The 25,088-nt window shown below is 44.8% G+C and overlaps 1 protein-coding gene across 1 annotated transcript in view; it reads right to left on the bottom strand.

Moving 5' to 3' along the window:
* Nucleotides 1-18,856, bottom strand: part of LOC109888870 (SH3 and multiple ankyrin repeat domains protein 3-like) — an 88,012-nt gene extending 69,156 nt beyond the window's left edge. The window contains exon 1 of the mRNA XM_031822876.1: nt 17,919-18,856. Within this exon, the coding sequence (XP_031678736.1) occupies nt 17,919-18,171 (253 nt within the window). The 5' untranslated portion in view covers nt 18,172-18,856. The remainder of the gene's footprint in view (nt 1-17,918) is intronic.
* Between the last annotated feature and the right edge of the window lie 6,232 nt (nt 18,857-25,088).

The raw sequence follows: 25,088 nt of genomic DNA, 5'->3' as shown, positions 1-25,088 counted from the left end.
ACCAGTCATGCTGGAGGATGTTGCAGGCAGCAGAACGTTCTCCACGGCGTCTCCAGACTGTCACGTCTGTCACATGTGCTCAGTGTGAACCTGCTTTCATCTGTGAAGAGCACAGGGCGCCAGTGGCGAATTTGCCAATCTTGGTGTTCTCTGGCAAATGCCAAACGTCCTGCACGGTGTTGGGCTGTAAGCACAACCCCCACCTGTGGACGTCGGACCCTCATACCACCCTCATGGAGTCTGTTTCTGACCGTTTGAGCAGACACATGCACATTTGTGGTCTGCTGGAGGTAATTTTGCAGGGCTCTGGCAGTGCTCCTCCTGCTCCTCCTTGCACAAAGGCGGAGGTAGCGGTCCTGCTGCTGGGTTGTTGCCCTCCTTCAGCCTCCTCCACATCTCCTGATGTACTGGCCTGTTTCCTGGTAGCGCCCCCATACTCTGGACACTACGCTGACAGACACAGCAAACCTTCTGCCACATCTCGCATTGATGTGCCATCCTGGCTGAGCTGCACTACCTGAGCCACTTGTTTGGGTTGTAGACTCCGTCTCATGCTACCACTAGAGTGAAAGCACCGCCAGCATTCAAAAGTGACCAAAACATCAGCCAGGAAGCATAGGAACTGAGAAGTGGTCTGTGGTCCCCACCTGCAGAACCACTCCTTTATTGGGTCTGTCTTGCTAAATGCCTATAATTTCCACCTGTTGTCTATTCCATTTGCACAACAGCATGTGAAATTGATTGTCAATCAGTGTTGCTTCCTAAGTGGACAGTTTGATTTCACAGAAGTGTGATTGACTTGGAGTTACATTGTGTTGTTTAAGTGTTCCCTTTATTTTTTTGAGCAGTGCACTTTTCACGGTCGGCATGTCTCTTGTGATGCGGTTCACAGCAGCACTGACAGATGTGTTGACATGACAACTGTGTCAGAGTTTTGAATGACCCTTCCCCCTCTTTTGTTCCATGACGTCCACAAGACACAGATGAAAGGGGAAACATCTTTGCCAACTTTTAATTATATTTGCTGACACCCTACAGTCAAATTTTGGCACCAGTAGAGTAGCTATCTAGCTATATAATCCACGCTCCTCTGCAAACATGTGTTCTCCGATGTAACTTTTTAAATAAGGTAATAGAATATCATGTTACCGTTGGTGCATTAAAATAAGAGTTAGGGTGATGTCACCCTATCCCCTTAATAATCGTGCCTTCTGAATCAAAGTGTTTGACATGGGGGAGGGGACCAGTAACTTTATGATCACACTTTATCAATGTTGAAGCAACAGTAATTTTTCATACTTTGGTCATCATACTTTGAGCTGGTTTCATCACAATATCAAATATTACTGTTATGTTATTTGGTGGGTCATGAATAGGCTATCAGAACAATTCTATGCAGGTGGGTGGAGTGGTGGGGAAAAATCTGTCCTGATGTCGGGTATTGGGTGGGGCTCGGAAATGATGTGGCCGGCGCGGGGCGGGTACAAAAAAACTGACCCGTGCAGGACTTTACCTAATAGTGTAAAACAGTGTAAAGCTGCACTAGCCAAACAGTTCACAATCAACACCTCAGCAGGACCTAGATCAGCCACACACTGGACAACACCAGCTACAGTACTACTACAGCACCACTGGACAACACCAGCTACAGTACTACTACAGCACCACTGGACAACACCAGCTACAATACTACAGCACCACTGGACAACACCAGCTACAGTACTACTACAGCACCACTGGACAACACCAGCTACAATACTACAGCACCACTGGACAACACCAGCTACAGTACTACAGCACCACTGGACAACACCAGCTACAGTACTACAGCACCACTGGACAACACCAGCTACAGTACTACAGCACCACTGGACAACACCAGCTACAGTTCTACAGCACCACTGTACAACAACAGCTACAGTACTACAGCACCACTGGACAACACCAGCTACAATACTACAGCACCACTGGACAATACCAGCTACAGTACTACAGCACCACTGGACAACACCAGCTACAGTACTACAGCACCACTGGACAACAACAGTTACAGTACTACATCACCACTGGACAACAACAGCTACAGTACTACAGCACAACTGTACAACAACAGCTACAGTACTACAGCACCACTGGACAACAACAGCTACAGTACTACAGCACAACTGAACAACAACAGCTACAGTACTACAGTACCACAGCACCACTGGACAACAACATCTACAGTACTACAGCACCACAGCACCACTGAACAACAACAGCTACAGTACTACAGCACCACTGGACAACAACAGTTACAGTACTACATCACCACTGGACAACAACAGCTACAGTACTACAGCACAACTGAACAACAACAGCTACAGTACTACAGTACCACAGCACCACTGGACAACAACATCTACAGTACTACAGCACCACAGCACCACTGGACAACAACAGCTACAGTACTACAGCACCACTGTACAACAACAGCTACAGTACTACAGCACCACAGCACTGCTGGACAACAACAGCTACAGTACTACAGAACCACTGGACAACAACAGCTACAGTACTACAGCACCACTGGACAACAACAGCTACAGTACTACAGCACCACTGGACAACAACAGCTACAGTACTACAGCACCACTGGACAACAACAGCTACAGTACTACAGCACCACTGGACAACAACAGCTACAGTACTACAGCACCACTGGACAACAACAGCTACAGTACTACAGCACCACAGCACCGCTGGACAACAATAGCTACAGTACTACAGCACCACTGGACAACAACAGCTACAGTACTACAGCACCACTGGACAACAACAGCTACAGTACTACAGCACCACTGGACAACAACAGCTACAGTACTACAGCACCACTGGCTTCATGCTGGTTTAGAATCACCTCTACAGGTACACAGCAGTGGGCAACACAGAGGACAGATGTCACAAAACAGGGTATCTGTCACCTCATGGAACAATAACAGATGTGCTATTCAGTTTTTTAAACTGGGCTTCAAACATTTTACTTAGTACAGGGGGGTAAGTCAACTAATCTTCAGTTTGTAGTCCAAGCCGTAGGAAACAGTCATACCTGCATTAACTGATCATAGTTCCCATCATATTCTATGGGAAGAGTTTCTTGTAGGGAACTCAGAGTCACTCCACCTCTGAGAGTCAGTGGGTTCTCCAGTCATTCCACCGCAGCAATAGACTCTGTGTGAGCTGGATAAGTATTGTTCCACAATCCACAAAACATTTTCTGTGGCAGACATGGACAGGCCTAATTAAACACTAATACAGTAATCATGCGCAGGGGATAGATAAAGAAAGAGGGGGAGAGAGAGAACGAAAGACAAAGACAAATAGAGGGGTGGTGAGAGAGGAGAGAATGAAAAGGAGCACAAGAGGGAGGGATACAAAAGCAGAGGAATAATCCTAATCAAAACACAAACAATCGTTGAAAGGTGATGCATTTGAGAGTGGTGTGGATGAATGTCTGTATACATTTCTTTGTCGGTACAGTATGTAAGTGTAGTACTGAGTGATTGTGTGTGTTTCAAATTTCAAGTTGCACAACTGCAGTGAAATGCCTTTCTTGCAAGCTCTTTCCCAACAATGCAGCAATCAATATCAGTATACTATAAAAAAAGTCAAGTAGAAGAAAAAAACACAAGAAATAGAAATAAGAACACAAGAATGCAAGTAAGCTACAGTACAGTATATACAGGGTCAGTAGCTATATATAGGGTCAGTTCCAGGGTCAGTAGCTATATATAGGGTCAGTTCCAGGGTCAGTAGCTATATATAGGTTCAGTTCCAGGGTCAGTAGCTATATATAGGGTCAGTTCCAGGGTCATTGCCAATACAATATTTACAATGTGCAGGGATACTGGAGAGGTATGGTTAGATATGTATAGGGATAAGGTGACTAGGCATCAGCATATATGATAAACAGAGTAGCAGCAGTGTATATGATGATTGTATGTAAGTGTGTGTTTAGAGTCAGTATGAATGTGTGTGTTGGAGTGTCAGTGTGCATAGAGTGAGAGAGTGTGAATAATCAGTGCAAAAAAGAACATTGAAAGGTCAATTCAGATGGTCCGTGTTGCCATTTAGTTAACTTTATGGCAGTCTTATGGCTTGGGGATAGAAGCTTTTCAGGAGCCTGTTGGTGTCAGACATGTTGCTCCGGTATCGCTTGCCGAGCGGAAGTAGAGAGTCTTTGGCTTGGGTGGCTGGAGTCTGAAACAATTTTCTGGGCCTTCACATCCCCTGATATAGATGTCCTGGATGACGGGGAGCTCGGCTCCAGTGATGTACTGGGCTGACCGCACCACCCTCTGTAGCGCCATGCGATCGAGACCAAGCTGTGATGCAGCCAGTCAAGATGCTCTCAATGGTGTAGCTGTAGAACTGTTTGAGGATTTGAGGGCCCATGCCAAATATCTTGATGGGGAAGAGCCACTGTCGCGCCTTCTTCACAACTGTTAATGTATGTTTGGACAATTTTAAGTCCTTAGAGATTTGGACACCGAGGAACTTAGTGTGTGTGCAAGCGTGCGTGAGTGTGTGTGCTGAACAAAGTGTGTGTCGGTGTCCCGTCTGAGGTTGCCTGCGGTTGAGTCAGTCACGATGCCTGGTCCAGAAATAGCATCAGTGGCAATGCAGAGCTATTTATACTCCACACACACTCTGCCCTGCCTTCAAGCTCCACTGTATCCCCACTGTGTGTGTGTGTGTGTGTGTGACGACCGACTGAGCTCATTTTAATTTCAGCCTAGCCTCGCTCTACTGCTCAAAGCTGAGTCATTCACACACACATCAATATTTCCTCTCTCCTCTCCCTCCACCCCCCCCCCCCCCCCACACACACACATTAAACTTGATTCTCTCTACCACTCGCTCTCTCTCATACTATTACCACTATACATGCTCCCAAAGACAAGTTGTCCAGCTTTTTTCTTCTCTTAACATCTCTCTCTCTCTCTCTCACTCGCACACAAACACACACAGGAGAGAAAGGTGACAAGAGACAGACTGAGTGGGGTTGTTAAAAAACTCTCCTCTCTCCTGCAGAAACACACAACAAAGGAACCAGCAGAGAGCTGAGACACTGGGAGATGGCCATCTGCCGATATGCATTCACACAGAGAGAGAGCCAGCAGCATACCACCCTGCATTCCACTGCTGGCTTGTTTCTGAAGCTAAGCAGGGTTGGTCCTTGTCAGTCCCTGGATTGGAGACCAGATGCTGCTGGAAGTGGTGTTGGAGGGCCAATAGGAGGCACTCTTTCCTCTGGTCTAAAAAAAATATCCCAATGCCCCAGGGCAGTGATTGGGGACATTGCCCTGTGTAGGGTCCTGTCTTTCATATGGGCCATTATACAGGTGTCCTGACTCTGTGGTCACTAAAGATCCCATGGCATTTATCATTCGAGTAGGGGTGTTAACCCCAGTGTTCTGGCCATCATGGTCACCTAATTATCCTCAGCTTCCAATGGTCTCATTCATCTCCCTTCCTCTCCCCTGTAACTATTCCCCAGGTTGTTGCTGTAAATGAGAATGTGTTCAGTCAACTTACCTGGTAAAATGAGGGTGTGTGTGTGCTGTAAGAATACTAAGAACAAATGAGATGTATATACACAGTAATGTATCATTACAAACAGAACATATTACAGATGTGTGGAGCTGCTGTGGGTGGCCAGCAGGCATATGATTTTGTGTGTATGTACAGGGAGAATTCCAATATCCAAAGTGCAGTTAATAGATTTGGATCCCTCCACGCTTTACTGAACCTCTTTTCAACATGCTTTAATAGAGAGAGAGAGCACACACACACAAACACAAACATTTGGGTTGCAAGTCTCAAGGATATTCAACTATATATCCCAGAATGCAGTGAACATCATTTGTTAATTAATTGCCAGATAAAGCAGCGTATATGACACTAATAGCTCTCATCTTACCACAAGTATAGGAGAAGGAGAAGAGAGGAGGAATAGAAAGAGATATATTAGGAGATGAGGAGAGTGAAGGGGGAATGAAGAAACAATGGAGGAGCAGAGTAGACCCCAGAGGCACAGAGGAGTTTAGATGAAGGAGGGAGTGAATAAGTGAATGGAGGGAAGGATAGTCACGCTTCCCTGAGACTGGGGCCCTGTTTGTTTGTGTGTGTGTGTGTGTCTGTGTGTGTGTGTGTGTGTGTGTGTGTGTGTGTGTGTCTGTCTGTTTGTTTGTGTGTGTGCTCTCAGGGCTCCTTCAGCTCAGAGAGGGCTGGGGAGTGGCGCAGTCCCTTCCTCATCTGTATTCAACACAAACCCACAGTAAGGGAGGGAAAGAGAGAGTGAGTGATAAGACGATTCGGTCGAGGAAGAGAGAGAGTGTATGAAAAAGGGAGCTTTATATATATATTAATGACAGCGAAGTCAGGTATAGAATGAGAGCAGGTGGAGCAGAAGAAGGGACCGGCAGGTAGCCTAGTGGGTAAGAGTGTTGGGCCAGTAAACAAAAGGCCACTGGTTCAAATCCTGAGCAAACTAGTTGAAAAATATGTCAATGTGCCCTTGAGCAAGATACTTAACCTTTATTGCTCCTGTAAGTCCCTCTGGATAAGAGCATCTGCTTAATGATTAAGGTGTGAGAGTAGTGGGGGAGGAAAACTCCAACTATGACTCAGAGGGATCCCAACCTTGAAGGGATAAGCAAAACTCTTTGGGTTTCATTCTCTCCCTCTATTTAATTTATTCTCTTTCTTCTTCTCTTTCTCCCCATTTCTATAGGCCCCCAGGTGAAGACAAAAATAGACCAGGCAGGCTACCTAATAACTCTTACCTTTCCTGTCTATTGTTCACCTTAATACACTCACAAGCTCATTCGATATGGGTGTACCTTCTTGCTGCACAGCCTGGCTGTGGATTTTTAAAAAACAGGCAAAAATAATGAACCCCTTCATAAGGTCAGGTTTAAAAGACCAGGGTTTGATAGAGATTGAGTGTTGAGTGATTACGCATTGACCGTTAATATCACTGACAGAATGTTTGTTGATCAGTCATAGATCTGTGTGTGTGTGTGTGTGTGTGTGTGTGTGTGTGTGTGTGTGTGTGTGTGTGTGTGTGTGTGTGTGTGTGTGTGTGTGTGTGTGTGTGTGTGTGTGTGTGTGTGTGTGTGTGTGTGTGTGTGTGTGTGTGTGTGTGCGTGTGTGGTTGTTAGTAGATGTTGATTAATGGTGATTACTCTGTGATACAGGACCTTAATGAGCAAGACCGTAGCCCACAGTAAACACACATACTGAAAGTGACTGTCAATAATAGTGATGGGGCAAAAATCGATACATTTACATATCAGGATATTATTTTTGACCACATATCGCAATATTATTTTTGACCACATATCGCAATATTATTTTTGCGCTAGTCAACTATACCTGCACCAAAACTCCAATTAGCTTTCTGTACCTTTATTTCCTTGACTGAATAAAACTAGTTCTCATGGCTTAATCTTGTCCCTTGCAGCAGACATACGGTGAGCAATATGTTTGGAACATCAAATCGTAGTACATGTAGAATTGAGAGAATCGCAACACATCGTATCAGCACATGTGTGACGTGTGTGTGTGCATCTCATACACATATTCAATGATACACAGTGTCACAGTAACAGTGGCAGGGCAGGGCTGACACAGGGCAAGACCATACGGAGACACTACAGGATCTCACAGTCCCATTGTGTCCATCTGGCGGGTAGGACCGTTGGGCCAGAAACCGAAAGGTTGCTGGATCAAATCCCTGAGCTGACAAGGTAAAAATCTGTTGTTCTGCCCCTGAACAAGGCAGTTAACCCACTGTTCCCTGGGCGCCGATGCCGTGGGGGGTGATTAAGGAAGCCCCCCGCACTTCTCTGATTCAGAGGGGTTGGGTTAAATGCAGAAGACACATTTCAGTTGAATGCATTCTGTTGTACAACTGACTAGGTATCCCCTGTCCTTGATACGGCTCACTATCTGGGCATGAATACACACACAGCAGGCACTGAGGCTTAAACTAGGTAGAGTTCACCCTCTGAAAAAACTAGGTAGAGTAGACCCTCTGAAAAAACTAGGTAGAGTACACCCTCTGACAAAACTAGGTAGAGTACACCCTCTGACAAAACTAGGTAGAGTAGACCCTCTGACAAAACTAGGTAGAGTAGACCCTCTGACAAAACTAGGTAGAGTACACCCTCTGAAGGAACACATGTGAAATGCAAGGATCCAGACACACACACACACACACACACATGGTACACTGTACAAACACACACACACAAACTGTACACTGTACACACACACAAACACACTCTGTACAAACACACACACAAACTGTACACTGCACACACACACACACACACACACAAACACTGTACACTCTGTACAGGCACACAAAAACTGTACACTCTGTACAAACACACACAATCTGTACCTAATGGTTATGGTGCAATCCTGTATGTCAGGAAGCTTTCACTCTAGTTCCTGATCTGTATTCATAATAATTATTGACTGCTGGTTCTGCTGTGTTTGTTATTAGCTGTGTGTGTGTGTATGTGTATGTGTGTGTGTGTGTGTGTGTGTGTGTGTGTGTGTGTGTGTGTGTGTGTGTGTGTGTGTGTGTGTGTGTGTGTGTGTGTGTGTGTGTGTGTGCGTGCGATAGAGGGACAGATGGTGTGGTCTGCAGGGTGCAGGTGTGGGCGTGGCTGGGTTTTTGCTACCTGCTGCGTCTCTGATTGGACAGCTGTGACACTCTTGTCCTTCCCCCAGGCCACTGACCCAACTGATACACACACACACACACACACACAAACACACACACACACACACAAATCTTAATAAGGTCTTAATAAACTTTATCCCCTCAGGTCACTATGACCACTCTACCCTGTCACTTTGTAATTTCTCTAGAGGCACACACACAATCACACACACACAATCACACATTCCCCGATCCTTACTCCCTACCACCCCCTTCTCAGGTCTCATAATGCAGGATGAATTGCTTCCTAGTATGAGAGAGGAAGTGTGGATGTTGTAGCCGTCATAACCTGTATGTGACAGGTTTTAGATCGAAGATCTATTTCAAAATGAGTACATTACAATGGACTACATTTTTGGAGAACACGCTTGAAAATACACTACCCACTACAATCTGACTGTATTCTGGCCATTCAATGTCACCAACAGTGTCAAAAGCAGAGGTAGGCCTATAAGTAACTTTTGAGGTTATACAATCCAAATGTGTTATTTTTTTTATGTCAGGATTTAAAAAAACTGATAAATGTGCTTTTGTTATTCATGAAAATCGAGTATTTAACTTTTGCTCTGTTGTGTTCAGCACCTGTTGCTTGGTTACAGACAGTTGCATTCTGGTCTCAGAAACAGCTACATCTGTGTCCTCAAAATTGGAATACAACTCTGTGTGTGTGTGTGTGTGCGTGCGTGCGCGTGTGTGCGTGTCATCACAATGCTGCATTCAAATTATCTATTGTGCATCTTTGAGAGCCCATTACAGCACTCAGTCCTAGGCTTACAACACACCCTCACCCGCACACACACACAGATTTGGGCCTCTGTGCCAACATGATAGAGAAGCCCTAAGCCATAAAGGGCCCAGGTTTACCAAGCATTAGCACCAGTGGAAGGTTTGAGCCTGGAATTGTATATCTGCTGTAATGGTTAAATCACACTTAATTCCCCTTCAGATCATTAGTAATGCCTTTTCTTTGTCCGTGTGTGTGTGTGTCTACTGGCTTGTGTGTGTGTGCTCCAGGTATCCTCTACTGGCCATAGCAATGTTAATATTCCACACACACTGGGCGCGGCCTGAGACCATTAATCATGTTTGTGAATGTCTAATCTCAATGTTATTTGTGCCGGTTAGATTTTCATGGCTGTCTGGAAGATTTACAATGGCATGCAGACGAGAGGTGTGTGTGCTTGTGTGTGTGTGTTGAGAAGTAATAACTTTTAATGGAATATGTTGGTGTGTGTTTGTACTTTCTGTGTGTTAAGATGGTACAATGTGTGAGGTGAGTGTAGGGCTGTTACGGTGACCATTTTACTGGCATTCATGTGTCATGACCACAGTTAAATTCCACATGACCGTGGAGTCATGGTAATTAGGCTTCTCCAAAACTGTGCTCTGATGCCACTGATGGTCATTAGTAGCCTACCAAACTTGTTAACGGCCAATGGCTTCGATAATGGCCTGGTACTCAGCACTCTAATCAATCTGACATTAATGCAAATGCAATCAAAAAATCTAATCAAACACTACTTGAGAGCCCATAAACACATGTTGCGCAAGATTTCTATAGGCTATGCAGTTGCGTGAGAAAACAGAGCTTTGATGGCCTCTATTAAAAAGAGGAGGATCCCATCAGCTTTCTATAGGCTAACTCTACTATATATATTTCTAAACATTCCTAATATTAAGCACATTGCTTCGCTTTACAACCGAGTAGCCTGCCTGCCTGGCTGGCATGAAAATGAACCGCGGGGAAAGTGTCCTCCATTCGTTATTTAAGTGCATATGGGTTACATGCATTTTTTCCCCTGCCCCTGTTCCCGACAGGAGCATGATAATGTCCCATTTTATATCCAAACTGATTTTACACAGTATTTAGTATATGTAAAGACAAAATTGAGAAAAGTCTGATGGGTAAGAATATTATCAAGCGCTTGTCAAACTGTGAATGAGAGACTGACTCAGTGTGTGCAGACTGCACAAGGAACAGCAGAGCTTATGCCTTTCATGCCACTTTTTTCAAATCATCATGAGAGTTGAATCATGCAGCTTTAGAATTTTTATTTATTTATTTTATTTTACCTTTATTTAACCAGGTAGGCAAGTTGAGAACAAGTTCTCATTTACAATTGCGACCTGGCCAAGATAAAGCAAAGCAGTTCGACAGATAAAACGACACAGAGTTACACATGGAGTAAAAACAAACATACAGTCAATAATGCAGTATAAACAAGTCTATATACAATGTGAGGTGAGAAGGGAGGTAAAGGCAAAAAAGGCCATGATGGCAAAGTAAATACAATATAGCAAGTAAAATACTGGAATGGTAGTTTTGCAATGGAAGAATGTGCAAAGTAGAAATAAAAAATAATGGGGTGCAAAGGAGCAAAATAAATAAATAAATAAAAATTAAATACAGTTGGGAAAGAGGTAGTTGTTTGGGCTAAATTATAGGTGGGCTATGTACAGGTGCAGTAATCTGTGAGCTGCTCTGACAGTTGGTGCTTAAAGCTAGTGAGGGAGATAAGTGTTTCCAGTTTCAGAGATTTTTGTAGTTCGTTCCAGTCATTGGCAGCAGAGAACTGGAAGGAGAGGCGGCCAAAGAAAGAATTGGTTTTGGGGGTGACTAGAGAGATATACCTGCTGGAGCGTGTGCTACAGGTGGGAGATGCTATGGTGACCAGCGAGCTGAGATAAGGGGGGACTTTACCTAGCAGGGTCTTGTAGATGACATGGAGCCAGTGGGTTTGGCGACGAGTATGAAGCGAGGGCCAGCCAACGAGAGCGTACAGGTCGCAATGGTGGGTAGTATATGGGGCTTTGGTGATAAAACGGATTGCACTGTGATAGACTGCATCCAATTTGTTGAGTAGGGTATTGGAGGCTATTTTGTAAATTACATCGCCAAAGTCGAGGATTGGTAGGATGGTCAGTTTTACAAGGGTATGTTTGGCAGCATGAGTGAAGGATGCTTTGTTGCGAAATAGGAAGCCAATTCTAGATTTAACTTTGGATTGGAGATGTTTGATATGGGTCTGGAAGGAGAGTTTACAGTCTAACCAGACACCTAAGTATTTGTAGTTGTCCACGTATTCTAAGTCAGAGCCGTCCAGAGTAGTGATGTTGGACAGGCGGGTAGGTGCAGGTAGCGATCGGTTGAAGAGCATGCATTTAGTTTTACTTGTATTTAAGAGCAATTGGAGGCCACGGAAGGAGAGTTGTATGGCATTGAAGCTTGCCTGGAGGGTTGTTAACACAGTGTCCAAAGAAGGGCCGGAAGTATACAGAATGGTGTCGTCTGCGTAGAGGTGGATCAGGGACTCACCAGCAGCAAGAGCGACCTCATTAATGTATACAGAGAAGAGAGTCGGTCCAAGAATTGAACCCTGTGGCACCCCCATAGAGACTGCCAGAGGTCCGGACAGCAGACCCTCCGATTTGACACACTGAACTCTATCAGAGAAGTAGTTGGTGAACCAGGCGAGGCAATCATTTGAGAAACCAAGGCTGTCGAGTCTGCCGATGAGGATATGGTGATTGACAGAGTCGAAAGCCTTGGCCAGATCAATGAATACGGCTGCACAGTAATGTTTCTTATCGATGGCGGTTAAGATATCGTTTAGGACCTTGAGCGTGGCTGAGGTGCACCCATGACCAGCTCTGAAACCGGATTGCATAGCAGAGAAGGTATGGTGAGATTCGAAATGGTCGGTAATCTGTTTGTTGACTTGGCTTTCGAAGACCTTAGAAAGGCACGGTAGGATAGATATAGGTCTGTAGCAGTTTGGGTCAAGAGTGTCCCCCCCTTTGAAGAGGGGGATGACCGCAGCTGCTTTCCAATCTTTGGGAATCTCAGACGACACGAAAGAGAGGTTGAACAGGCTAGTAATAGGGGTGGCAACAATTTCGGCAGATAATTTTAGGAAGAAAGGGTCCAGATTGTCTAGCCCGGCTGATTTGTAGGGGTCCAGATTTTGCAGCTCTTTCAGAACATCAGCTGAATGGATTTGGGAGAAGGAGAAATGGGGAAGGCTTGGGCGAGTTGCTGTTGGGGGTGCAGTGCTGTTGTCCGGGGTAGGAGTAGCCAGGTGGAAAGCATGGCCAGCCGTAGAAAAATGCTTATTGAAATTCTCAATTATGGTGGATTTATCAGTGGTGACAGTGTTTCCTATCTTCAGTGCAGTGGGCAGCTGGGAGGAGGTGTTCTTATTCTCCATGGACTTTACAGTGTCCCAGAACTTTTTTGAGTTAGTGTTGCAGGAAGCAAATTTCTGCTTGAAAAAGCTAGCCTTGGCTTTTCTAACTGCCTGTGTATAATGATTTCTAGCTTCCCTGAACAGCTGCATATCACGGGGGCTGTTCGATGCTAATGCAGAACGCCATAGGATGTTTTTGTGTTGGTTAAGGGCAGTCAGGTCTGGGGAGAACCAAGGGCTATATCTGTTCCTGGTTCTAAATTTCTTAAATGGGGCATAATTTGTTTTTATATATATTTATTTACATATATATATATATATATATATAGTCTAATGTTTGTATCACAACTAAAGTGTCATAAATAACTGTAAATGAAGCATGTAGGAGGGCCTGCTTCTTTGTTAACCTCTCAACACAGAATGGCCACATGTGTTCACTCCCTCAGATCATTTGGGGAAATATCCTTTCTAATTTATTCAGCTATGTTCAATTGTAGTCTTCTTACTATTTATTGTGATGGCCTAGGCTATGTTAAATGGATGTATTAGACTTTAAAATGTAGATGTTCCAAAGGTCTGCATCAGTGGCTTGTAGGCTATGCGTGGAAGCTAAGAGATACTAAACATGCTTATGTTAATTAAAGGTCAGTTACCGTGAAACCGGCAGTTATTTGCATGACAATCCCCAGCTGACAAAATGTCATGACCGCCACAGCCCTAGGTGAGGGTATGTGTTTGTGCGTGTGTGTGTGTGTGTGTGCGTGCATGTGAATGAGTGTGTGCTCTAAGGGCTTGACCACGTTTCAGGAGAAGTGTTTCTAGTCGTTTCCATAGTGACAGCAAGTGGCCTATCGAGAGGTGTTCATCCTGGTGATGCTATCTGAGTACATCAGAGAGGAGAGAGAGAGAGAGAGAGAGGTGGAGGGAATGGAAGGCCCCCTGGGGTATTGTCAACACTAACATATCCAATGGATCGAGACCCCCGCTACACACACACACACAGTGGTGGAGGTACACACACATATAGGAAGGCTACAATAGACTATCTGTGCATCAGTGGGCTATTGTCACTATCCTTCTGTAGACTAAATTATGGAGAGGAATGGAATTTACCTAGCTATTCTTCATCAGATTGGGAGTCAGCTACACAGCATTTTTGAGTAGAGGGAAGATACAATACATATAAAAGAGTAACAACGGGTGAAAGACAATAAAACCAAGACAGACAATGAAAGCTAGAAAATGAGACATCGTGGACTATGCAAAAACTACACTGAAGGATGCACAAAGCTGTGCATACACTTAAACATTATAGTAGAACTACAACAGGTCACACACCAACTACAACACAGTGCTAACCATGACTGTCCTCTACCACAACGCCTAAACATTAAGGACCGGTTTTCAGGACACAGATGAAGCCTAGTTGTGGAATAAGCTTAATCTGTGACCAGGAAACCATCTCTAAGGGTTTCTATTGTACAGTAGATATCCCAGGGTTTGTAGAGTTATACAGCTGTGTTTACCTTCTGATCCCTGAAAAACACTGTTCTCTACAGGACAGAGAGGAAGACAAGACCACATTAATGCATACAATCTGTTGTATTACAGCCCTGGTCTAAGGACTACATAAAATACCAGCTCAACTGAACCTATACACCAAACACCTGACTAGGTTAACCTAGCCACAATACTAATCCGCAGGCTAGCTAGCTACAGTATGCTAACAAACACACAGTAGGCTATGAGAGGAGAGTTAGAATGCAGGCCTGCTGGTTTCACCCCCTCTCAGTTCCTCATACAGGTGTTCCTCTGTCGTCACAGGATAAAGGGATGGAAAAGTGACAAGAGAAGAATATGGGTATGACACAAGGGAGAAGAGCTGTGACTGAGTTAATGGAGGTTCAACAACAAAGTATGTCAGGGACACCATCCTACAAAACCAGGCTCTTACAAATAAAGCTGGTTGAAGTAGGACGTTGATGTTGAAAGTGTATAGTACTCTTATTACCTTCTCATTGTAAAAGATAGAAGGCGACCTTCTTTATTCTTACAAAGGATGTGGTTGGTGGGGTGGGGGGGATTCTCCCTATCCTTTCATGGCAGTGTAGCCTAGTGGTTAGAGCATTGGACTAGTAACCGAAAGGTTGCAAGTTCAAATCCCCGAGCTGACAAGGTACAAAATCTGTCGTTCTGCCCCTGAACAGGCAGTTAACCCACTGTTCCTAGGCTGTCATTGAAAATAAGAATTTGTTCTTAACTGACTTGCCTAGTAAAATAAAGGTAAAAAATAAATAAATAAAGGTAAAAAAACTGGCCATGTGCTCTGGCTTCTGTCAAAGTTTTTCTCCCCAAGAATATGGCACGGCACGGTGGAGAAGCTTAATCTCTTGCCCTCTCCTCTTTTCTCCTTCCTCCCCTCACCTCCTCTCTTCCCCCAGTGTAAATGAGGCCTGTAACTATTAGCAACTCATCCATTCATGAATGCAGATGAGATGGAATGTATTATGTATCAAAGTGGAGATCATCCATCCACAGAGACGGCCTCTCCCAGTCCCAAACCCCCTCTATGCACTGTGAGGCGGACTGGTCACTGCAGGCTAGCAACAACAAGACCAGCTGGGAACTAGCAAAACTGAAGAGTGAAAAAATATATTTTTGCCTTCTAATTGGCATTCGATACAGCTTATACCCATGAACTACAGTGGACAGGGAAGTAGAAAGTACAGTTAGTCATGTTGGTCAGTATTAAACAACACTGCCAGATGACTCGGTTGGCTTGAGTGTGGTGCTGGCAACCCCAACGTTGTAGGTTCAATTCTAGCATGAGCCACATGACTGTAATCATAAGTGAGAGCATATGCCACGTATATCGTCATGTTTTTCATTCACACCTGCAGTATTCAGCATAGCGTCCACTGGCGTGAACGTTTCATATAGCCTTGCCACGGTAGGACTGGTGTTCCATTAACATGGACACCATAGTGTCCATTTCTCAGTACCGTCATGGGAACACCATGTTTAATACACAATATACACTATTACTTCTGACGTTTGTGGTTATGCGAATAACCTTGAACAATGCATGGTAAGGAGGACAAATGCATAACATTGTGTGTAGGTGTGTGTGTTCGTTCCTCTGAAATGGAAAGTTCTGTGGGTGATAACATCTGTGTCAACGTTATACATATCAGTTCTCATATCAGACTGGGTCACTGAGTTCCTCTATTCATAGTCATGACTCATGACGCAGTTGTTTGGCACAACATCTGCCTAGGTATCATAAACAACAACACTTTTCATCAATTCCAAACACACACACACACACGCACACACACACACACACACACACACACACACACACACACACACACACACACACACACACACACACACACACACACACACACACACACACACACACACACACAGGGTGGGAGTGTATCAGACCATATAGCAAAGGGGTAAGTGTGGCATCCGTGCCTGTCGGGGAGAGGTGTATGTGTCTAAGAGCCCGTAGGAGAGTAAACAGTGACAAACATTTCATCCTGTAGGCATGCATAGAAGAGGGAAGATAAACTACGTCACACTCAGGAAGAATCACTCTGAAGAGGAAGTACGAAGTGAGTGTATGCTCTTGCCCAAACTTTATTTAACCCCTAACCCCTATGCACTTGTTGAGATCTGTCAGGCTTGAGTGGTGTAAGTGTAAAAGGACATCGCACTGCTTGCTTAGCATGTACCGCTTCCTCCTGAATCATCTCACACCCAGGCTCAAACCCAGGACCTCTGCCTCGCAAACACACGTGACTGCCCTCCTGAAACATTATACCCAGTCGCTAGCTATTCGGCAGCGCAGACACTTCAGGCTGAGGAGTGAGTTTCACAGATCTTCATCTGCTACATAAGCAATATGGTGACACATTCAGTGGAGCTGTTACCATATTGCCTCCACCTATATAAAATCCTATCAAATGTGCATAAGGGGTAGGAGTCAATTTGGGATTGGGCAATAGAGGACCATGCACTTACATAGGCAGCAACTCATGTAGAATACACACACTCCCTCCTCAACCAACAACCAAGCACTAGAGTTGTCTGGGGAAGGAGAGGGGTGGGTTTGGATATAGAGGTGATTGGGAGAGAGAGAGAGACAGGCTGACAGTCATGTTGAAGAATGTTGTAGCGTTTTACCTTCTAGGTCATTAGAGTCGTAGTCTGGAGTGAGGCATGGATGGAGAACAGAAGACACACACATGACACCGTAACCACAGCACCATTAGGATTATGAGTCAGAATATATAGACATCCTGTAGGGCTGAATCCTAGCTCGAGATATGCACACGTAACACATAACTCAAAATCATTACGGCATTTATGCGTAGACATCACACGTTAGTTAGGATTCAACCCATGACAATGCTGGTGAAGTAGCACTAAAACAGAGAAACATTGTTCATGTCAGACTGACTTTGACAACACTTCAGATGCATTAGATGACAAATGTACCACTTTCCAGTGGTGAAGTGACATTACAGAGGCATGAATGGAACGAAAACAGTGGAGTGTCCTTTATCTATGTACTGTACTGCATAATGTATGCATGACCCATCCTTTTAGTGTTGTACTGCCTCTACAGTTAAACACACCTTCTGTCACATCCATTTACACCTGTGACAAGAGTGACACACTCTTGTGATGGCTGACCTTGCCTGAGACTACAGACTAGACCCAGACTTACTCAGCACATAGTTATCACATTCTATAGACGCAATAAAAGTTTGTGATCCCAAGGCAAGTTTCTGGTATCCTTGTGGTTTCCTGGTTTCCTAGAATGAGATATGTCATTTACATCTTTCTAGGTTCCTTCCCAAATCTGAGACCTGTCGAGTTTCATAATACACCTGTCAAAAGAGGTCAAACCACTTTATGAACAGTCATAGTGTACTAACCTTTGACCCTCTCTCCACGGTTCAGCTGGATCTCTCCCTCGCCCTGTGGCGTGTACGGTTTGACCACAATGAAGGTGCGTCCCGGCACGGCACTGTAGAGTTTCCGCTTTGGCCCGCTGGCGCCGGTAATGGCAGGGGGGGTGTGGGTGGGGGGGCTGGGGTCCCGCTGTACCGTGCCCGGGCTGTAAACAAACACATAGGTTACAGTGGTGATGCCAGGCAGCTGGTAGCTGAAGCCTGTGGTCACCGACATGGTCGGGTCGCCAAGGGGACAGTAACCCAGCAACAACCTGACAGTTGTTACAGTGACAGGTTGTAAGATAAGTGCCACTGTCTGTCCAATCGGCCAACAGTCAAAGGTCCCAAAGCAAACCCTGAGGGAAAGTCATGGGACGAGAGATCACTCTTCCTACCCTCCACCTCTTTTCCTCTGTTACAGCAAACACAAAGTCCCCCTGTCCCCCTCCCTTCACCCCTCTTTTCCTCTCCTCCTCGTCCTCTCCAAGGCAGGAGCAGTAGTGTTAACGGTTAGAGGTAACGGAATCTTCCCCGTTGCTGTCTCTCAGATCCGTCTGGCAGTCCCCCTGAGTCACACATATCCTGAGCTCCCGCTCCCACCGAACAGCCCTCCAGAGAGGGGGAGGGAGCTCCCCAGCTTCCAGTGCTCCAGGCTGGGCTACAGATCCACCTAGTCCCCTGGCTCTGGAGGTCCAGGTCCTGCTGTGGAGGAGAGGGAGAGAGGCTGGCTCTACACCCCGACCAAGACTCCTTCTCCTGGGAGTCCCTCTCCGCTCCCCTCCACCCCTCACACACACACGCCCACTCACACACACTCACACACACACTGGCGACGATGCTGCTGCTAGCCCTGCTGCTGTTACTGCTACTGCGCTTGGAGGCTCCCCTCCCCTCTGACGACTCACACACACTCACACACACACAGCTCTCTCTGAGCATTCTAACCAACACACATACTCTCCCAGACACACACACACAAGCAGGCTGCCCCCTCCGCTACTGCTAATGCTAGCACAACATACGCCAGCGACACCATGTCATAAACACACTGAACCGACATATACACGCACACACACGCACACACATGCCCCGGACATGTGTGTGCATGTGCCACTGATACCCGGGACAGGTTGGTGTGTGAGTGGGGGGGCAGGAATGAAGCACCGGCCCATTTGGCTTAATTGTCGCTGGCACTCCACCTCCTCTTCGCCTTGAATCACTTTATCTTTTTCCCCCTTTCTGCCTCCATCTCTCTCTCTCCATTCCTTCCATTTCTCTGATGGAGGTGGCTGGTGAATTCTAATAGAGCCAAATCACAGCTTCTCCTGGTCTTCATTCATCACTACTGCTGCAGCGTTGTGTGTGTGTTTGTGGATCACACTGCTGCCTGTTTGTCTGTGTCCTCAACACTCACTCTCCCATCCTTCTAACAGCTGCTTTTCTCCTTACTTCCTCCATCCCTCTCCCCTTCTCTCTGTTCTCTCTTTGTTCCTTCAAAATCATGGAAACTATACAGTGATTCAAATATCAATGTGTTTTTACATTGCCTCTGTGTGTTAATGTATGTGTGTCTGTGTTTACGTGTGTGTACATTATGGGTATCACGTCAAGTGTGTCTGTGAGTACACCCCTCATTCTCTATCTACCCCTTCCCTCTCTCCTCTCTCCCTCCCTCTCTGTCTGTACCATATCAATCACTTGGAACCCTTATTTCATTCGTTCATTCTCCACTCTCCATCTTTCCCCCTCCCTTCTGTTTATCGCTTCCTTAAGAGGAAAGGAGGAAAGAGGCTGGGATGGCTGCCTGCCGCATGTTAATGTTTGAGCCCAGGACACTCCACCCTCCGCAAGCTGAACACAACACAGAGAGGGAGGGAGTGAGGGATGGAAGGGTGGAGTGAGGGAGCAAGAGAGGAGAGCAGAGAGATGGATGGAGGAAGGAGGAGAGAGAGAGGGGGTGGGTAAAAGGGGAGAAAGAGCGAGGGACAAGAGAGATGAAAGGAGCAGCTAGAGTGGGCAGGAGAAACAGGGATACAGGCAGATTGAGATGAAGAGAGAGATATGAGGCTAAAAAAGGACAGAATAGGGTAAACAAGGATATAGGGATTCTGCTTTAATTAAGCCTAAAGCTAAACTAATTCAGCTTCAGTTAATGCAGCGTTAGTGGATACAAATCCCAAATCACATAATTCTGTACATACATTCACATTCATTTACTACTGCCATCAGTTGTATAACAGGCAATAAAACTACATATCTCAATGTTGCTACAAGCTGGTCTGGAACATCCATATTTGCACCGACACATGCGTGCGCATGCACGCACACTCACACACACACACACACACCCACACACAGAGCTGTAATGGTATGTTAGATGGTCTGACCTCTGTGGTGGCAGATGCCCTGATTGCTCCTTGCAGGTGGTCTGGAGGAGGATGTTGCTGGTGTGTGTATGTGTCCCTGTACACTCCAGATTGATCTCTCTTCCTCCCCTTTAATGAACTGTGTTTTCGATGGCCCCCTCTCATTGTGTGCGCGTGTGTGTGTCTGTGTTTCCTAGGACACCGCTTCTGTAACCGTGGTAACTGTCTATTCCAGAAAAGAGAAAATACACTACATGCTCGTCGAACATCTCATTCCAAAATCATGGGCATTAATATGGAGTTGGTCCCCCTTTTGCTGCTATAACACCCTCCACTCTTCTGGGAAGGCTTTCCATTCTTGATGTTGGAACGTTGCTGCGGGGACTTGCTTCCATTCAGCCACAAGAGCATTAGTGAGATCAGGCACTGATGGTGGGCAATTAGGCCTAGCTCGCAGTCGGCATTCCAATTCATCCCAAAAGTGTTCGATGGGCTTGAAGTCAGGGCTCTGTGCAGGCCAGTCAAGTTCTTCCACACAGATCTCAACAAACTATTTCTGTATGGTCCTCGCTTTTTGCACGGGGTCATTTTCATGCTGAAACTGGAAATTACCTTCCCAAATTGTTGGCACAATGTTGGAAGCACAGAATCGTCTAGAATGCCATTGTATGCTGTAGCATTAAGATTTCCCTTCACTGTAACTAAGGGGCCTAGCCCGTAACATGTTAAACAGCCTATCCACCAAACTTTACAGTTGGCACCAATGTTCCCCCTAAGCTGAGTGCATAAGTGGCATTCACTTCCCCGGGACTGCCATGCAGAAGAAATATCAGCACATGCAGAGAAGCACGAGATTGAACATCACTCAACTTTCTAGTTTTCCATGTTAGCTAACGCTATCAACGTTTACCTTTACTGTGGGAATTGTAATCGAATCAACGGAATATTAGCCACTTTCAAAGCAAAACTAACTACGCAAGACTTAATTGATAGAATAGTGCCGGAGGAGATGGCTGCTGTTTCTGCCACCGTCTCTTAGGACAGAAAAGAGATTCTGGATACCAAAACAGCGATTATTCCAGAGTTGCCACTTTCAGGGAGCGGACGCTTATAAGAAATTCCGGACGGCTGTGTGATCACGCTCTTCGTAGCCCATGTGAGTAAGTCCGTTAAACAGGTCAACATTCACAAGGCCGCAGGGCCAGACGGATTACCAAGGCAGGAGCTATTCTTTCTGGGGTCCAGCAAAATTAGGCAGTTTTTAAATGTTTTTAAAATATTACAATAAGCCCCCTTGAGCCCAGACGTCACATTAGTTGTCATGGACCACCCTTTTCTACTGAAACGTATAAGACCCACTCCTGATGAAGTTCACACCAGACCACGCAAACCCCGGTGTAAGCTAAGGTTGCAAATGGTTGAATTTCTAAGACCAAAACATGCCGGGTGACGCTGGTGTGTGAAGTAGTTTAAACTACAACTCTACCAAAGGGCAAGACTATACCACGTGGAGCATTGGCTACACGGCTGGAAATGGTTCAACTCTGAGACTATTGATCCCTACAGAATAAGAGCAAATCTTAGACATATAATTACTAGTCTGCAGCTAGAAATTATGTAAACCTAGGATGAGAATACAGACAAACACCAAAACATCTATTCTATGAGAACATTTCCGAATGGTACTCTAAAGTATTCAATCTAACAACCACAAAATAGTTTGATCTTTGGGGAAACGCAACCAGAGAGATCCTGATGAACTCTCCAGCAGACGGAGCGGATTCCAACAGAGAAGACAATAATGACATACGGGCGTAAATATAAATTGCAATTTATTTTCATATGAGCGGTCGTTCATGTAAAGTATTAGCAATTTCTATGAGTGTACTAATCCTCTGAGTTTCGTGCTCTTGAACCACCCTCCCCTTTCTTTTGTCTTGGTAGCTGTCATATCGGTTTCATTCGCTAGGGACTTTTCTTTGTATCATGTAGCAACCCAATCTATAATATCTACTGTTTGTTTGTTATGTATGTATTTCTGTGATTTGATTGGTTAGTAAATAAATAATTAAGCCAATTTGTATATCGCTGATTCAAAATTTATGCTAGGGTTCGTGCAGATAACCAATCATTTTACGACATTCAGATGAGACTGATAGAAGGTAAATAATAATTAGTGAATGACTGCAATTGATATAAAAGATCTTCAGATCTTTAAGAGTGGATTTGGGAGATAGCCGCTCTACATAAACTAATGCTTCCGTGGTGCCCCGGATTCCTAATGAGTTAGTTATTGCCAAATTATTTTGTATTGTATTGTAGAAATGTGGTAGTAGAGTAGTGTCATGAGGGCACACACTTAATGAGTTGTGAAAAGTGTTATGAAATGTAATGTCATGTAATATTTAGAAATGTACTGTATATAACTGCCTAAATGTTGCTGGACCCCAGGAAGAGTAGCTGCTGCCTTGGTACCAGCTAAAGGGGATCCTTAATAAATACAAATCCACATTTAAGTGAAGCATTTGTGACACGCTACAGGTTGGCAGGAGTGCTCAGTATTTTAACAACACATCAACAACAACACTTCAACATGCCTATACATTTTGCATGTAGGCTGTATAAAATTACATTAAAAAAATGATGACTTAGAATTAAAAAGTAAAGACATGAAAAATGCCTTATTAGGCTGTACAGTCATTAGGCTATACAGTGCCTTTGAATTTACTTTTAGAAACACGGGTTTGGCCAGTATTGGGTTTGAGGACCATGTGTTGAGCTATGCTTGCCTAGTTTGTTAATTTAGCCCAGCATATGCTCTTCTATTCCCATGCCCTAATCACAGACAACACAAATCTACTTTGTAACAAAAGTATCATGGAATAAATTAGAAAATGATAGTTTGCGAATGAAAACAAGTTACAAGTGCATTTAGGCCTACATGTTGATATGGGGCTCCTGTGTTAAAAAACAAATGGCTTTTTCTCAAATTTATTGATGATCAAATACTTGTCACGTCTCTCGTCGGAAGGCATGGACCAAAGCGCAGCGTGGTAAGTGTTCATGATTTTTATTGATCAAAACACTCTAACAAAATAACAAAGTGAAAAACGAACAGTTCTGTAAGGCAAATAAACTATACAGAAAACAACTACCCACAAAATACAGGTGGGAAAAAGGCTGCAAAAGTATGATTCCCAATCAGAGACAACTATAGACAGCTGCCTCTGATTGAGAACCATACTCTGCCAAACACAAAGAAATAGAAAACATAGAAATAAAGAAACTAGAATGCCAACCCTAGTCACACCCTGGCCTAACCAAAATAGAGAATAAAAGCCTCTCTAAAGCCTCTCTATGTGACAATACTTCAGTTGTAACTGCTTCTGTTGAGCTCCATTTGTACAGTTGATAGACAACTTTAGCACTGTTCCAAACTTAGACTACCCTCTTTTTTAACAATAGGCTTCATAGATATCCAAACCGCTCTGGTGCTACAGCATGAACTCATTCATTGTCATGTTCTTTTGTGGTATTAAAATATTCTGCTTGGCCTCCCAAGTGGCGCAGCAGTCTAAGGCACTGCATCGCAGTGTTGTGGCGCCACTACAGCCTGGGCTGTGTCACAACCGGCTGTGACCGGGAGTCCCATAGGGCGGAGCACAATTGGCCCAGCGTCTTCCGAGTTAGGGGAGGGTTTGGCCAGGGGTGCTTTACTCGGCTCAATGCACTCTAGCAACTCCTTGTGGCAGGCCAGGCGCCTGCAGGCTGACTTCAGTCGTCAGTTGAACGGTGTTTCCTCCGGCACATTGGTGCAGCGAGCGGGTGTTAAGAAGCATGGCTTGGCGGGTCATGTTTTGAAGGACTCATGACTCGACCTTCACCTCTCCCGAGCCCGTTGGGGAGTTTCAGCGACGAGACAAGATCATAATCACAAAATTACACACCTCCAACCTGTGTAAGGGCTATTTGACCAAGAAGGAGAGTGATGGAGTGCTGCATCAGATGACCTGGCCTCCACAATCACCCGACCTCAACCCAATTGAGATGGTTTGGGATAAATTGGACCGCAGAGTGAAGGAAAAGCAGCCAACAAGTGCTCAGCATATGTGGGAACTCCTTCAAGACTGTTGGAAAAGCATTCCAAGTAAAGCTGGTTGATAGAATGCCAAGAGTGTTCAAAGCTGTCATCAAGGCAAAGGGAGGCTACTTTGAAGAATCTCAAACATAAAATATATTTTGATTTGTTAAACACTTTTTTGGTTACTACATGATCCCGTATGTGTTATTTCATAGTTTTGATGTTTTACTATTATTCTACAATGTAGAAAATAATAAAAATAAAGGAAAACCCTTGAATGAGTAGGTGTCCCAAACTTTCGACTGGTACTGTATATGATTATCTCCAATCATGTCAAATATGTAGAATTGCATGATATGCATTTATAAAAGGTGATTTTTTTCTCAGACTGCAAATAAGATTATAGATTCATGCAGTGCTTTTAATATAATGGAATTTCCCTTCCCTTCCGCATTGGAATGTGAACCCACAACCTTCTGACCACCTGCTGGCTGATGTCCTAGGGAGTGAGGGTAAGTGGTGCATTAGGCATGTTCTCTGCTATCCACAATGTTTACATTTTTATTTTGTGTATGGGGGGGCACCTGTTTAGTGTTTTCAAGCATTCAGAGGGGTCAGGTAACCATTTATGTTATTGGTCTGTCTGTGTCTGTCTGTGTGTGTGTGCATGTGTGTGTGTGGCCAGACAGTGTTCCAAACAAAGCG

This window comes from Oncorhynchus kisutch, linkage group LG4 (assembly GCF_002021735.2).
Source record: "Oncorhynchus kisutch isolate 150728-3 linkage group LG4, Okis_V2, whole genome shotgun sequence".
NCBI classification, from domain to species: Eukaryota; Metazoa; Chordata; class Actinopteri; order Salmoniformes; family Salmonidae; genus Oncorhynchus; species Oncorhynchus kisutch.
The sequence above is the reverse complement of the archived record's forward strand: the minus strand, read 5'-3'. Positions and strand labels throughout refer to the sequence as shown.